Genomic DNA, 12,573 nt, shown 5'->3' with positions numbered 1-12,573 from the left:
CAAATTTTAACTATTACAGGTAGGCGTTGAGGTTTCGCTAATTAATCCTTGTAAAGGACTTTGAGATCTTCCTCTGAAAGGTGACAGAAAAGTGTGAAGCTTTCAGTGACAGCCTAATTATTATTATTACCAGGCACAAAGCTCAGAGAACTTGAAATATCCCCAGGTACCATTCAAAATAGAAAGAGACAAAAAAATGCAAATGAAGAAATTATAAGATGGAATCATTGTATCATAGACTCCTAATGTTGGCAGGGACCTTAGAGGTGGTCTTTCCTGATCTGTTCTCTCACCTTCTCAAGCTGATACTTACACTGCCTCTAGAATGTCCTTGCCCCATACTTTCTGCCATTAGAACCTGAGGGTTAAGAGCTTGGGTCTTATGGTAGAGTTTCCTGTGTTCAAATCCCCAACCTCTCCCTTGTTAGTAGTGGAAACTTGGGTAAATTATTAGGTCTCAGTTTCTTTATCTATAAAATGGGGGTGAGATTATTTACCACAGGTGCTATGGCACAAGTAAGTGATGTGTGCACATTGCCTCGCGTGGTATCTGGCACGTGGTAAATGAATAAACACTAGCTCTAAAAGTCACTTGAGCTAATTAATATATGTGGAAGTGCATAGGCGATTATAAAGCATCTGACCTCCAATTTGTCCCTAGTTTAGGAGCTCCATTGAACATGGTCAGATACTTCTTGCAAATCCCAGCCCTCATAGCTGCCATGTTAGTGTGCATAACTGAGCAATCTTGGTGAAGGAAGTGAGGAGTTTGGAGATAAAATGGCCTAGTCAAATGCCAAAGCCAAATCAGGTCTGTTCTTCTTTCCAGCTGTGGAGGGGTGGACTTTCTTTTTCCTATGGTATCATCTGTTGGGCGGGAGTTCTGACCAGGGTTGTGGGTCAATTGGTATTGCCTAGAACATTCAAGTTCACAGGTTGGACCATATGTTGGTCCTGAGGGTCCAGACTCCATCTTTGTAGGTCTGTATTTTTATGATTGAGTCCCTAGAGCCTCAGGTTTTTCATCCGTAAGACAAGGGTGGTGGCCACTTCACAGGGCTGGCGTGAGGAGAGAGTGAGGAAACACCGTGAAGTTGCTTCAGAAACTGCAAAGTGCTCTGTGGCGGTTAGTGACTGTCACTTTGCAACCCACACGATTTCTGTGAACACAGTTGTTCTCTCTACAGGTTATTTCAGTGGAAGCTCCAGGCCAGGAGGGTCTGCAGAGTTCTCGTTTACATTGGGCATGACCAGCATCCAGAGATAACTGAAAGAAGCCTGAATCTTCTCAGTTAGAATCCCTGCAAAATGACTCATGTAATTGCTCTAAGTATCCTTAGCCTTTATTGTACACCCACACAATTCTGATGCTATAGACTCCTGTGGCATGCAGGGAAAGTGGGAAGGGGGCCCATTTTAAATGCCTGGGTTTCAGAAGGGACCACCAATTTGGCCTGTAAAAGCAGACAGGGACTGCCAAATGTCCAAGTCAAGGCACCTGTCAATCATTCCAGACCCTCTGGTTAGCCTTTCTGTCATTCCTCCCATTAGGAAGGAAAAGGCTTTACTTTCCTTTAAAGCTCCTAGGAGGGATTTCTAGGGTCTTCCCCCTCAGGAATTAGTTGTAGGAATAATTGGGCCAGTGGAGTGCAGGAGATATATCCAGCACAGCCCGTGCGCTCCTAGAAAAAGTGACCTAGATCAAGCAGCGGGTGGATGGAGGACTATTGTGGGGACCCCCTGCCACCTACTGACTTACAGCTGAACCCACATTTCCAGTAGCATCTGCTTGGCTGGGACCTGAGGGAGGGGGCAGAGAGAGCTGGGGGAGGCGGGGGAGGGGGAAGGGGGCAAGGGGGATTGGGTTGTCCCTTTCAGGACCAGGCACCCTGTATCATACCCCCCTCCCCCCCACCTAACTGCACACACAGAAAGGAGGAGAAGGTGAGGACTGGGAGACTGGGGGTGGGAGGGAGAGGAGGTCAGCTGTGAAACTCGGTGGGTATTAGCACTGAGCCTGCTGCCTGTGTGAGTGTGAGGGGGAGAGCGAGAGAAAGGGAGGGAGAGAGAGAGGCAGGCTGTGAGAGGAGAGAGGAGAGGAGAGGGGGAGCGAGCCAGCGCTCCGCCAGCATGAGGACGGGCTTCTCTTCCGTGCTCAGTTAATCTGGCTGTCAGTTGGTGTTAACGCTGCCGTTTAAGTGCTCGGATTCCAAAGGGAAACAGACAAACCTCCCAGAAGGAAAGAAGGAAGCAAGCAAGGAAGGCAGGAACTGCAGGAGGAAAAGAACAGGCAGAACAGAGCGAGGAATCAAGGGAAGGGGGGGAAATACCAAATCTATGACTGGACCTGGGCTTCTTTTTCGCCAATGCAAAAAGGAATATGCAGCACATTTTTGCCTTCTTCTGCACCGGTTTCCTAGGCGCGGTAGTAGGTGCCAATTTCCCCAACAACATCCAGATCGGTGAGTGAGAGGGGCAGCCTGGGGAGGGACTTTCTGGGTCTGGCAAGGTTTTTTTTGGGGGGGGTGGGGGTGTTGTCTGTGTCCCTGTGTCCCCCCCCTTCTCGCTACAGATTGTTCTTGGTTAGAAAGCTGGGTGATAATGGAAGCTAGACTTGGACCACCAGCAGGGGAGGGGGCTTCTCTTGATCAGATGAGGGGCAGTGGGAAGTGTGCACACACACACACACACACACACAAACACAGGTCCACACACACCACTCACACTCTATGCATGAGCATGTGAAATGGAGGAACCACTGCTTTGAAGGAAAGAAAATTCAGGCTGTAGCCAGCAAAAGGGTAGTGGGTGTTTAAAGGAGTTCACTCCATTGCTTCATAGATGGTGCCTGATTTCATTCATTTATATAAATATGTGTGGTGTATTTCTGTGTGATTAGCTATTAAACATGCATATATGTATTTAAATGACCGAGGGGATGATTATTTCTTGGCTGGGGGAGGGGAAAGAGACCCTATGAAAGAAGGAGTGAAGGGTGCTGGGTTTATTGCAGCAGCTGAAATAATGCCAAAAGACCCCACTCGAAGTCCAGGGGGCTTTAATTCCTGCTCTGGACTCCCCCAGCTGCCTTCTGTCTGCTGTCTGCCATGCTGGGCTGGTGGTCCCCACTCCTCCGATCCTGGAACTTCCTTTCTTCCTTCCATTGCCCCCTCCTCTTAGATTTTCCATCCACAGACATTGTCTACCTTTTACACACACACAAACACACGTACACATAGTTCCCTTCCCTCCGCTTAGCTCTCCCTGTCACTAGGCTCTTATCCTCTCAACTTGGAGGCAGGTTTCAACATGCTGCATGCCTTTTTGTTCCCCATTTCCCTTCCTGGTTGTTGCGTTTCTAAAGGACCCCTCACCCTCCCTGTATTTGTGGAACAGCTGGTAGATATTGCTCCCCCTCACAATAATGGGTGAAAGCAAAACAAATGACAGCAATGACACCGATAACAATGCGTGTCCACAAGGGCTCGGGGCTTCAGTGTGACCAGCCTTTCCGTGCTGGATGTGTCCCGGAATGGAGCAAGCTGCTTTGCTGGGAGGCATCTTGGTTGGCTTGGGTTCTGTTTTCTCTCCCCTGATAGGGACATAGCTCCACCAGGGAAAGTTCCTGTGACTGGTAGTTTGTGTTCTTTGTGTGAGTGTGTGTTTGTGTGTGTGTGTGGGGGGGGGGGCGGGTGGTGGTGGTTTTGCAGGTCCTGTTTTGCTGGGCACACATGTGCTGCTGTAGCAGTCTCTTCTGGCCTCTCCAGCATGCTGGCTCCAAGGGTGGCTGGAACAGCCATGGAGTAACTTGCTTTGTTTCCTGACACCTGTTAAGCTACATCCTGAAGTGTGTCTGTGTATATGTGTTAGTGCCTTACACCTTACACGCAAAACAAAACTTCCTGCCTCCTGAGACACTTCTCTTGCAGCCCAGTCTGTAGCCGCCTACCTCCCCACCCCACCGCCTCTTTCATTCATTACAGAGGAGGAGGAAGGGGGCAGGAATGTGTTTGGGGTGTGGTCACCTGGGGGGAGGGAGGGTGAGGCATCAAAATCAAGGAGTTTTTTGTTTTCACTCCTTAAAATGGAGGCACATGAACATGTGTAAATCACTTGCTCTTACGTGTAGCATTGTTTATGTTGGTACCTACGTATCGCCCATAGTTCGCCGATTGTAAATGCTTGCCTTGAGATTTGTGGACTTGCTTTCTCCAAATGTATTTGTATATATCACTATGGGTATAAATGCACAGAGGTGTTTTGTGTACATGCATATGATATGTTTGCCCATGTATCTCTGTAGATTTTTCATTATATTTAACCCCAACTTATTTGTTCAACTGATAAGACCATGATTTGTTCTCAAATAAAAGGTTAAAACATTACATTGCAGAACAAATGCTGAAAATATCACCGCCATCAGGTAGTACTTGATTCTACTTGTACGATCTCTAATAAAAGCCTTACAACCCATTTATTGGTTCTCAAAAAACAAACACGTACCCACTGTAGACGAAGTTATAAGTACATTACGCTGGGGCTGTGATTCCTGTGGAAGCTGAGATAAACTTCTATGTAAATATTCATTATAGTTTACTCTCTGAAAATAGCTGATTCCAGTTCATAGAAATGGAGCTTAATTCATTAACATGTCCACAGTAAATACAAAGGTAAGGGCATGTGCTCTTGCTTCTTGGAACAAGAGCCTCAATAGGCACCTTTGTTGTGCTTTTTACTAGAATAGAATATTCTTTGTACCTCTTGATGTTCTTAAGCCCCCACATCTTTGAAGTCCAAGGTTCTACCATGCAAATATACACAATGGCAATCTCTTATGTAACAAGCCATTCCTAGGTAGCTAGGATCATGAGTGTCAAAGAAGAAGCAAAATACTCTTTGTAGAAGTCCAGGGTTTTCAGAGAAAATGAATAATAAACCTTAGAGGCCATAGAATACTTAAACTGTATGCAGGTCTTGCTAGGTCAAAGACCAAAAGTGTCAAAGCAAAAGGTTAGAGTGCTGGAGAAGCCCACAGAGTCCCAGAACTAGATTTCACCCTGCAACATTTGTTGCCTGTAAGGCTCTGTAATGAGAAACGGGTCCAATACAGGGAACATGAGACACAGTGAGAGTTCACATGCACAGAAGAGCTTAGGCCACCCAGATGGTCACCCAAGGGAGGAGAACGAGAAATGTAGTTCTCCCGTTTTCTCTGACCTGATCTGGGTTGAGGAGCAAACAATCAGATGTTTGGGCAGAGTGATAGATGTTAGAGGCCTTGGCACATAAAAGCTCATCAGTGGAAGTTTAAGCCTCAAAGTCTAGCTGAGTCTATTTGAACTCATATCCCCAAGACTAAAGGCTACAACTAGTGGGTTTGGCACGGGGAGAAGAAAAGGGCCCATCTGGGGTGGGCTCTTGGGGGATTAAACCCATCTCTATCCCAGATGCTATGTTGCCTTTTCTTTCCTCTTAGGGGGATTATTTCCAAACCAGCAGTCACAGGAACATGCCGCTTTTAGATTTGCTTTGTCACAACTCACAGAGCCCCCAAAGCTGCTCCCCCAGATTGATATTGTGAACATCAGCGACAGCTTTGAGATGACCTATAGATGTAAGTAATTGCTTCTATTTCTGACATTTCTTTCTGCGATTAGCCAATGAAAGGAGGGCCTGTGAGTAGGTGGCGGTGTCACAAAAACCACTTGAGTTGTCATTCGTCTTCCTAAGAGAAAGCCCTCCAAGAAAACGGGGCCTTTTGAGCGATTCCATCAGTTGGTATTTTAGATCCTGGAATGCTTTAGAAAATGGGTCTGCTTTCTCACTGTCAGCTAACTTTAAATGCCAGCACAATCGGAGCTTGGGTTGACTGCATCTTCCCTACCTTGCAGAGGTTTTCTTGTTCAGTTGAGAGAGCTTCACACGTAAGAAACTTATGAGAGGTGTAGAATTAAAGATTCGAACTTGGAAAATGTGGTTTAAAATGCTCAAGCCTTTCCTGTGCATAAGTTAAAAAGAGAAAATGTTACCTGTAGCTTGATTAGACAGGGTATATGACAAGTTGTATATCTGGTTTCCCATTTTGGGAAATGACCAATAACTATTTTAAAATTGGTGCCTTGACTATTTCCAAAATGCTTTTAAGTGATTGCCTGCTTAAGGCATAGTTTGTTGGATGGCCTCTGAGCATAAAACAGAACAGAGGTGACCTCAAGAAAGAGATGGAAGAGAGAAGTCTCTGACATATGAGTTGAATGCATTCACAAAATGTGGGCAACAAAGACCATTTTGAGTTTTTCTGACAACTAGGACTGAAAAGGAGATTGTGTGGTTGCCCGATTGCCATTTGAAGACAGATAGAAGCATAAAAATGAATCAGCAGAGACATTTTCCCTCCAGGGATTAAGCTCAAGTAGGGATTTATGGCATGGAGGTGTGAGCTGAATGGGCAAGAACAACTGGAGACCCAAAACTGGATTAAATTGGCACTGTAGGTTTTGTGTGCCACTATGGAGTTGGTGACTTCTACGGAGCTATGGATAGTCAAATACATAGATCCTATGGAGGATCTTCTATGGAACTATGGATAGTCAAACACATAGATCCTATGGAGGATCTTCTATGGAACTATGGATAGTCAAACACATAGATCCTATGGAGGATCTTCTATGGAACTATGGATAGTCAAACACATAGATCCTATTTCCTTCAACTCTTTCCCACATTCCCTCATGGAGGACTCTCAATGATTTAAACTGAATGTGCATTGTGCCTTGAAAGCTCATATTGAGAATTTGGAATTCTTGCTATCCTTAAGACCACTCATAAGATAATGTTAATTCAAATTCCAAGAATTATTCCAGATTCCATTTATAGAGGATTTACTATATGTTAAGAACTATAAGTATTCTATAGACAATTTTATTGGCATTTATTATCATTCATTGAGCATCACTATGGCCCTTGCAGTACACTAATTTTCATGTGTTAGTTCATTTAATCCTCACAGGTGCCTTAGGGGGCACTATGTTATCTTCTTTTTAGAAAACTGAGTCTGCACCAAGTTATATAACTTGCCCAGGGTTGCCCAAGAAATAAATGGTGGTCTTGTGACCCCAAGGTCCATGTTCCTGGCACTGTGATAGATACACTGATCCTTATGGTAGCCTGATCAGTTATGCTTAGATTACTCAAGAAGCAAAAGGGTGTTTCAGAGACTTTTAAGGCAGTTGCTTGATAAAGCACCTAAGGAGGAAACCTTATAGTGCTTCAAAATATAGCTATGATTTTACACCAGAGTGACCCATTGAGTAAATAAAATAGCAATTCTGCATTTTGATAATGCTGAGGTTGAAAATCTTGTCTACTGTGTTACTTACTACCCTTAAAAAAGAGCTGGAGTTTAATTGTTGAATCCTAGTTCCGTGACACCATCTCCCTGGAAAGCTAGAATAATCTTGAATAGGTATCTGGTTTTCAAATAACCTCCCATTCCTTTTACTATGTCTTAGAGTAGGTCTTTGAAAGGAGGATTTGGATGTGGGCATCAACATATCTAAAAACAACCTATAATTATGCATAATAGTTTGCATTTATATGCATATGCTAATTTATTTACTGAGGAGAGGCTCCATAGCTTTTGTCATACTCCAAAGCTTTTGTCATACTCTCAAAGGGGTCCATTACTCAGGAAGGATTACTTGCTTAAGGAATCAGGAAAAATAAATGGGTGACATGTGTATTCACTCATACTGCTGAGAATTGTCCACAGCAGAACTTGGTGGAATGAGATGTTAACTGCTGTCCTGGTGTTGAGAGATGTTGACTGACAGGACAAGATAATAAAAGACAAAAAAAAAAAAAAAAAAAAGGAGGAAATGTTCTGAGGCAAAAGGTGGTGTTTCTGTATAGTTAGCTACCTAAGACTTGATCTGTAATAGGGCTGTTGGCCATTTATTGGGGAGATTGAAATATGATACAGACAGTGTTACCCATTGTAGTTAGTAAATCTGGAGTGAATGGATCTTGGTTCTTGAACTTGATTCCTGCCATATACCAGTGCACAGGTTTCTATTAATTTGGTCGTTCTTTAAATGTTTTTTCAATGCTACGAATTGAGATGGACCCTGGGAAAACTGAGATGATAAAAGGCTCTTGCTTTCAAGTAGCTTATAGTCCAGTGGGGAATGCTGCTGTGGAAATTGTCTAAGAAGCAGTAATGTTATCTTGTGCTTAGATCTTTATTTTTTTCTCTTTAGCTCCAAGATCAGAGCCAGTACTGGGCAATTTGGGTGGCAATGGTGGCATTGTAATTCCCAGCCTGCCTGGAGGATTCTCTGTTAGTTTTTATATGAGGCTAGGAAACATTTTGGGGCTATGTTCCCTATGGTCCATTGGTCTGGGAAAATGGTACATCTGCCCCAATTTGAATTGAGTAAAAAACGTCAAAGGGAGTAGATCGGTTTTAGGTGGGCTGCATTAACTAATCATTTGTGGAAAACCAAGAAAAGCATTTTATTCAGATTTAATTTCATGTGCTATTTGGAAATCTGGACTAGTAGTTACCTTAAATTAACTGTCTAATTACGTCCAGAAAACAAACTAAATATTTGCTATTCATAATTTTTACTGTCATTTGATTTTTTTCCTGCCCATTTTGCTATTCATTATCCCTCCACCAGAGGGTGGAGAAGGGAAGGGAGAGGAAGTATAATAGGAACTATGCCCGCTGGATGTGTTGGCAAGAGAGGATCAAAAGGGAACAGTGGTGGTTGTAGGGTAGCGGATGCAGGGAAGATGGAAGAGGAGTATTACTAATCCCAGTAGCTAAGATGAGAGGTTTGTGTCTTCTTTGTAATCAAGTTCCCTTGCTTTGCTTGTCTGTAATCCTTCAGGGATAAAGTCATTGAATCGGCAAAGGCCTTATATTCTTCCAAGCCTGGAGGGGTACGGGTTGAGCAGACTGTCCATAGTGATAGTCATTATTGACCAGATATTCAGCTTATCTCGGTGCCTTTGTGGTAAGTATAAATAAATGGGCAGATGAGAGATACTGATAGAGATTTCCATTGAAGGTGTGAGGAGCACTTATAACTTAATCCTTAAGTTTTCACTCATGCATCCGTTCGTTCCCTCCATATACAAATGCTCAATGCTTACTTCATGCCAAATGCTGTACCAGGTGCTGGGAATATAATGGCCAACAAAGAAGATGCAGCCTCTTTCCTTACAGTTACGGTTACAGTTTAGCCAGGAGGACCTCAAACTTCAGTGCATATAAAATTCACCGAGACAGCTTATTTAAAGCAAGACTTAGGGGTGGATTCTTAGACTTCTTGAGTAAGAATATTCCAGAGCTGGCCCTGGGGGGTGGGCTCCATATTAGTTAGTATGGGAATCACACTTTGAGCAATTCTTGAATCTAAAAAGCCCTCCGTTCCCTTAGCAAGCATTTTTGAGTCCTTAATCAAACCCAGACATGGTGTTAAGCACTAAAATTGCAGACAACAGTAAGACATGTTCCTTGCGCTGTAGGACGTTATCCCTCGTGAGGCTGTCCTGTAAAGAGAAAATTAAAATCTACTGTTGTTTTGGAGCAACAATTTGTGGGAAGTGCCGGAGATGCCTTAAAGGGTGGGGGTGGCCTCTCAGATAGTGGTGGTTGAAGTGAGTCTCAATGATACATAGAAGCTTTCCAGGAAGACAAGGTGAGAGGGCAAGAAAGGGATGAGGCAAGTGTGTTCTGGGCAGAGAGAATGACATGTGCAAGAGTAAAGAGGATACTTGACTTTGTTAACTCTCTTGTTCTGTCCTCTTGAGATCTTCCAGGCTGGGCCTCTCATGTGCCATTTCTCAAATACTGCAGAAGGGACCCCAAATGGCATCCATAAGCTAGGTTCAGCACAATATTTAAGAATCATGGAATTTCGGGACACATGGGTGGCTCAGTCGGTGGAGCGTCCGACTTCGGCTCGGGTCATGATCTCGCGGTCCATGAGTTCGAGCCCCGCGTCGGGCTCTGGGCTGACAGCTCGGAGCCTGGAGCCTGCTTCGGATTCCGTGTCTCCCTCTCTCTCTCCCCTTCCCTGCTCATGCTCTGTCTCTCTCTGTCTCAAAAATAAATAACCATTAAAAAAAAGAATCATGGAAATGGAATTTCACATCAAAATTTGGGTATCTTAGGCTCTTTGAAATTTTAAACGATGTAGCAGTATTAGATCTCACATCTATGTAACTCCAATTTGCTGGGACTGAGATGGGAGTATTCCCACCATCCATCTAGATGGTTTCTTTCCCAACCAGCCCATTTGTCTCATTTTATTTACCTAGTTGGCTCCTGGAGGCATTGTTTTTATGCCCCAGTTGGTTTGTGCTGCATTCTTGCCTTGATATGTGTTTATAGATCAGCTGTAACACCAGATGTGAATCACTGTCCAGAAAGATCACAAATATCTATTGTTTGATGTTGCTGAGAACACCTGGCAAAGGTCTGTACCTCTGACACAAATTAACAAGTGTCTCTAGGAGTCAGGGAATCATATAGCATAAAGATGCTGAGAGCCTGAATGGCAAGCAGGTGGGGGCTAGTTGCCTAATTATGGTAGGTTTCCCTCTTTTATAGACCCATTCATGAAGCCCACGGGGATCTAACCAGACTTTAGGCATGGGTAGTAGACGGACAGCATCTTAACTCTTGCCTAAGGGTCCCTCATCATTTTTAGAATTGTAGACTGATAGTCAATTGAGTTGTTTTGATTGACCTTCATAGTGTTCTTTAAAATGTGGTATAAAAATCCAGATTTCTGTCTTCTCTAAAAAATTTAGACCATTGGGCAACCCCAGACCTACATTCCTTCTCAGCTTCTATGGTCTAGAGCTGAGAAGTGCTGTCCAACTTAAGTATAAGGCATAAACTCTCACGTTTACCAAAGTCCTCACCACTCCCTGTTGTACATAAAGCACTGTAACAAAATTACGCAGCTTGCTGAGGTCTGTGAGCAAGCTGAGGTGCTCATATATAATTTATATCCTTCAGCACCTGTCATTTCATTGTTTCATTCAAATAATATCTGTTCTTCACTCTATAACTAGTAATAGAGGACACAAAAGATATGTGAATTCTGCTCTAAAAAAAACTGTATGTAGTAATAATAAAAGAATGGAGGGCTGGTGCTGAGATAGACAAAGTTAAAAAACATTTTTTTAATGTTTATTTACTTTTGAGAGAGAGAGAGAGAGAGACAGAGTGCGAGTGGGGGTGGGGGGCAGAGAGAGAGAGGGAGACACAGAATCCAAAGCAGGCTCCAGGCTCTGAGCTGTCAGCCCAGAGCCCGACACAGGGCTGGAACTCACGGACCACGAGATCATGACCCGAGCCAAAGTCAGATGCTTAAGTGGCTGAGCCACCCAGGCACCCGTGAGATAGAAAAAGTTTATTTCAAAGATCTACCATGTGACAGATACTTCACCTATGTTGTCTTTGAGTTTTCGGACAATCCTAGAAAGTTATTATCCCTAATTTGTAGATGATGCTATTGAGACTGGGCAAGAGTGTCTTCCCCATATTCTGCGGTGGAGAAGGGCTGACCTAGTATTTGAAGTCAGCTTTGGAGACTTCAAAACTCAGTGAGCTTTCCCCCTTTCAAGACACATAGGGACACAGAGAAGAAAACTAGCAGTGAAAGAGTCCAATGCAAAAAGTGCCACGGTGAAGTTTATGATTGGGGGTTAAGAGCTAAGGTTTCTGAGGCAGAAAGTGGCTGTGGGCAATAAGGAAGTTTCCTCTGCGGAGATTGAGCAGGCACTGAAGGGTGGGGCATGTGTTTGTTTTGATGAGGTGGAGAGTTCAGAGTTTGCCTCCTGCATCCCCTCTGTGCTCAGTTAAACGGCCGATGTCTGCATTTGTCTGGTTGATGTTACAAATCTGACTGTGGCTTCTCCATTTTCCCGTATGCCTTCCCTTTAAGACATGCAGGCATCAACATGTATCTGCATTTTCACTTTTGATTCTTTTCTAATATTGCTAATCATAAGCTTTTTGGTGCCAACGTTGTGAACACTGCTTCCTCTGACTAGGTTGAAGACGGCTGAAATCAGCCAGATTGCTCTTCTCCACTCAGATGGTCAAGATCAATGGTTAAGATTCATTCATTTGTTCATTCATTCAAAACTCTATTATTACTGCCTTCTATGGAGCACATGTACCATTACTACCCCCTTCCAGACCCTAGAAGACAGAATTTACTGATTCAGAATTCTTTCCCACTGAGTGTAGACATGGCCTTAAATTCTTTCTTTTTTTTTTTTTTTTTTAATTCTTTCTCACCATAGCATTACAGGCAGCTACTACAAATTGGTCAGAGTTGAAGTTGATGCAACAGATAAAATCCATTTTCCAATGTAAGACATTATAGTAGGAATTGAGGAAAATAAAATGCATTAGGCATTGATTCTCCCCTGAAGGGGCTCAGTTTCTTATAGAGGAAATAGGCATGCACAAAAAACCTGATATAAAGAAGAGGTTCTCTCTCTGTCTCTCTGTCATGCGCGTGTATGCGCGCGCACACACACACA

At 43.6% G+C, this 12,573-nt stretch overlaps 1 protein-coding gene across 2 annotated transcripts in view; it reads left to right on the top strand.

The window, feature by feature from the left end:
- The first annotated feature begins 2,093 nt into the window (after nucleotides 1-2,093).
- Nucleotides 2,094-12,573, top strand: part of GRIA1 (glutamate ionotropic receptor AMPA type subunit 1) — a 306,995-nt gene continuing 296,515 nt past the window's right edge. For both annotated transcript variants that reach the window (XM_030328848.1, XM_030328844.1), the window contains exons 1-2: nucleotides 2,094-2,462; nucleotides 5,477-5,614. In XM_030328848.1, the coding sequence (XP_030184708.1) occupies nucleotides 2,381-2,462; nucleotides 5,477-5,614 (220 nt within the window). In that variant the 5' untranslated portion in view covers nucleotides 2,094-2,380. The remainder of the gene's footprint in view (nucleotides 2,463-5,476; nucleotides 5,615-12,573) is intronic.

The sequence above is a fragment of the Lynx canadensis genome, chromosome A1 (assembly GCF_007474595.2).
Source record: "Lynx canadensis isolate LIC74 chromosome A1, mLynCan4.pri.v2, whole genome shotgun sequence".
Lineage (NCBI taxonomy): Eukaryota > Metazoa > Chordata > Mammalia > Carnivora > Felidae > Lynx > Lynx canadensis.
The sequence above is the reverse complement of the archived record's forward strand: the minus strand, read 5'-3'. Positions and strand labels throughout refer to the sequence as shown.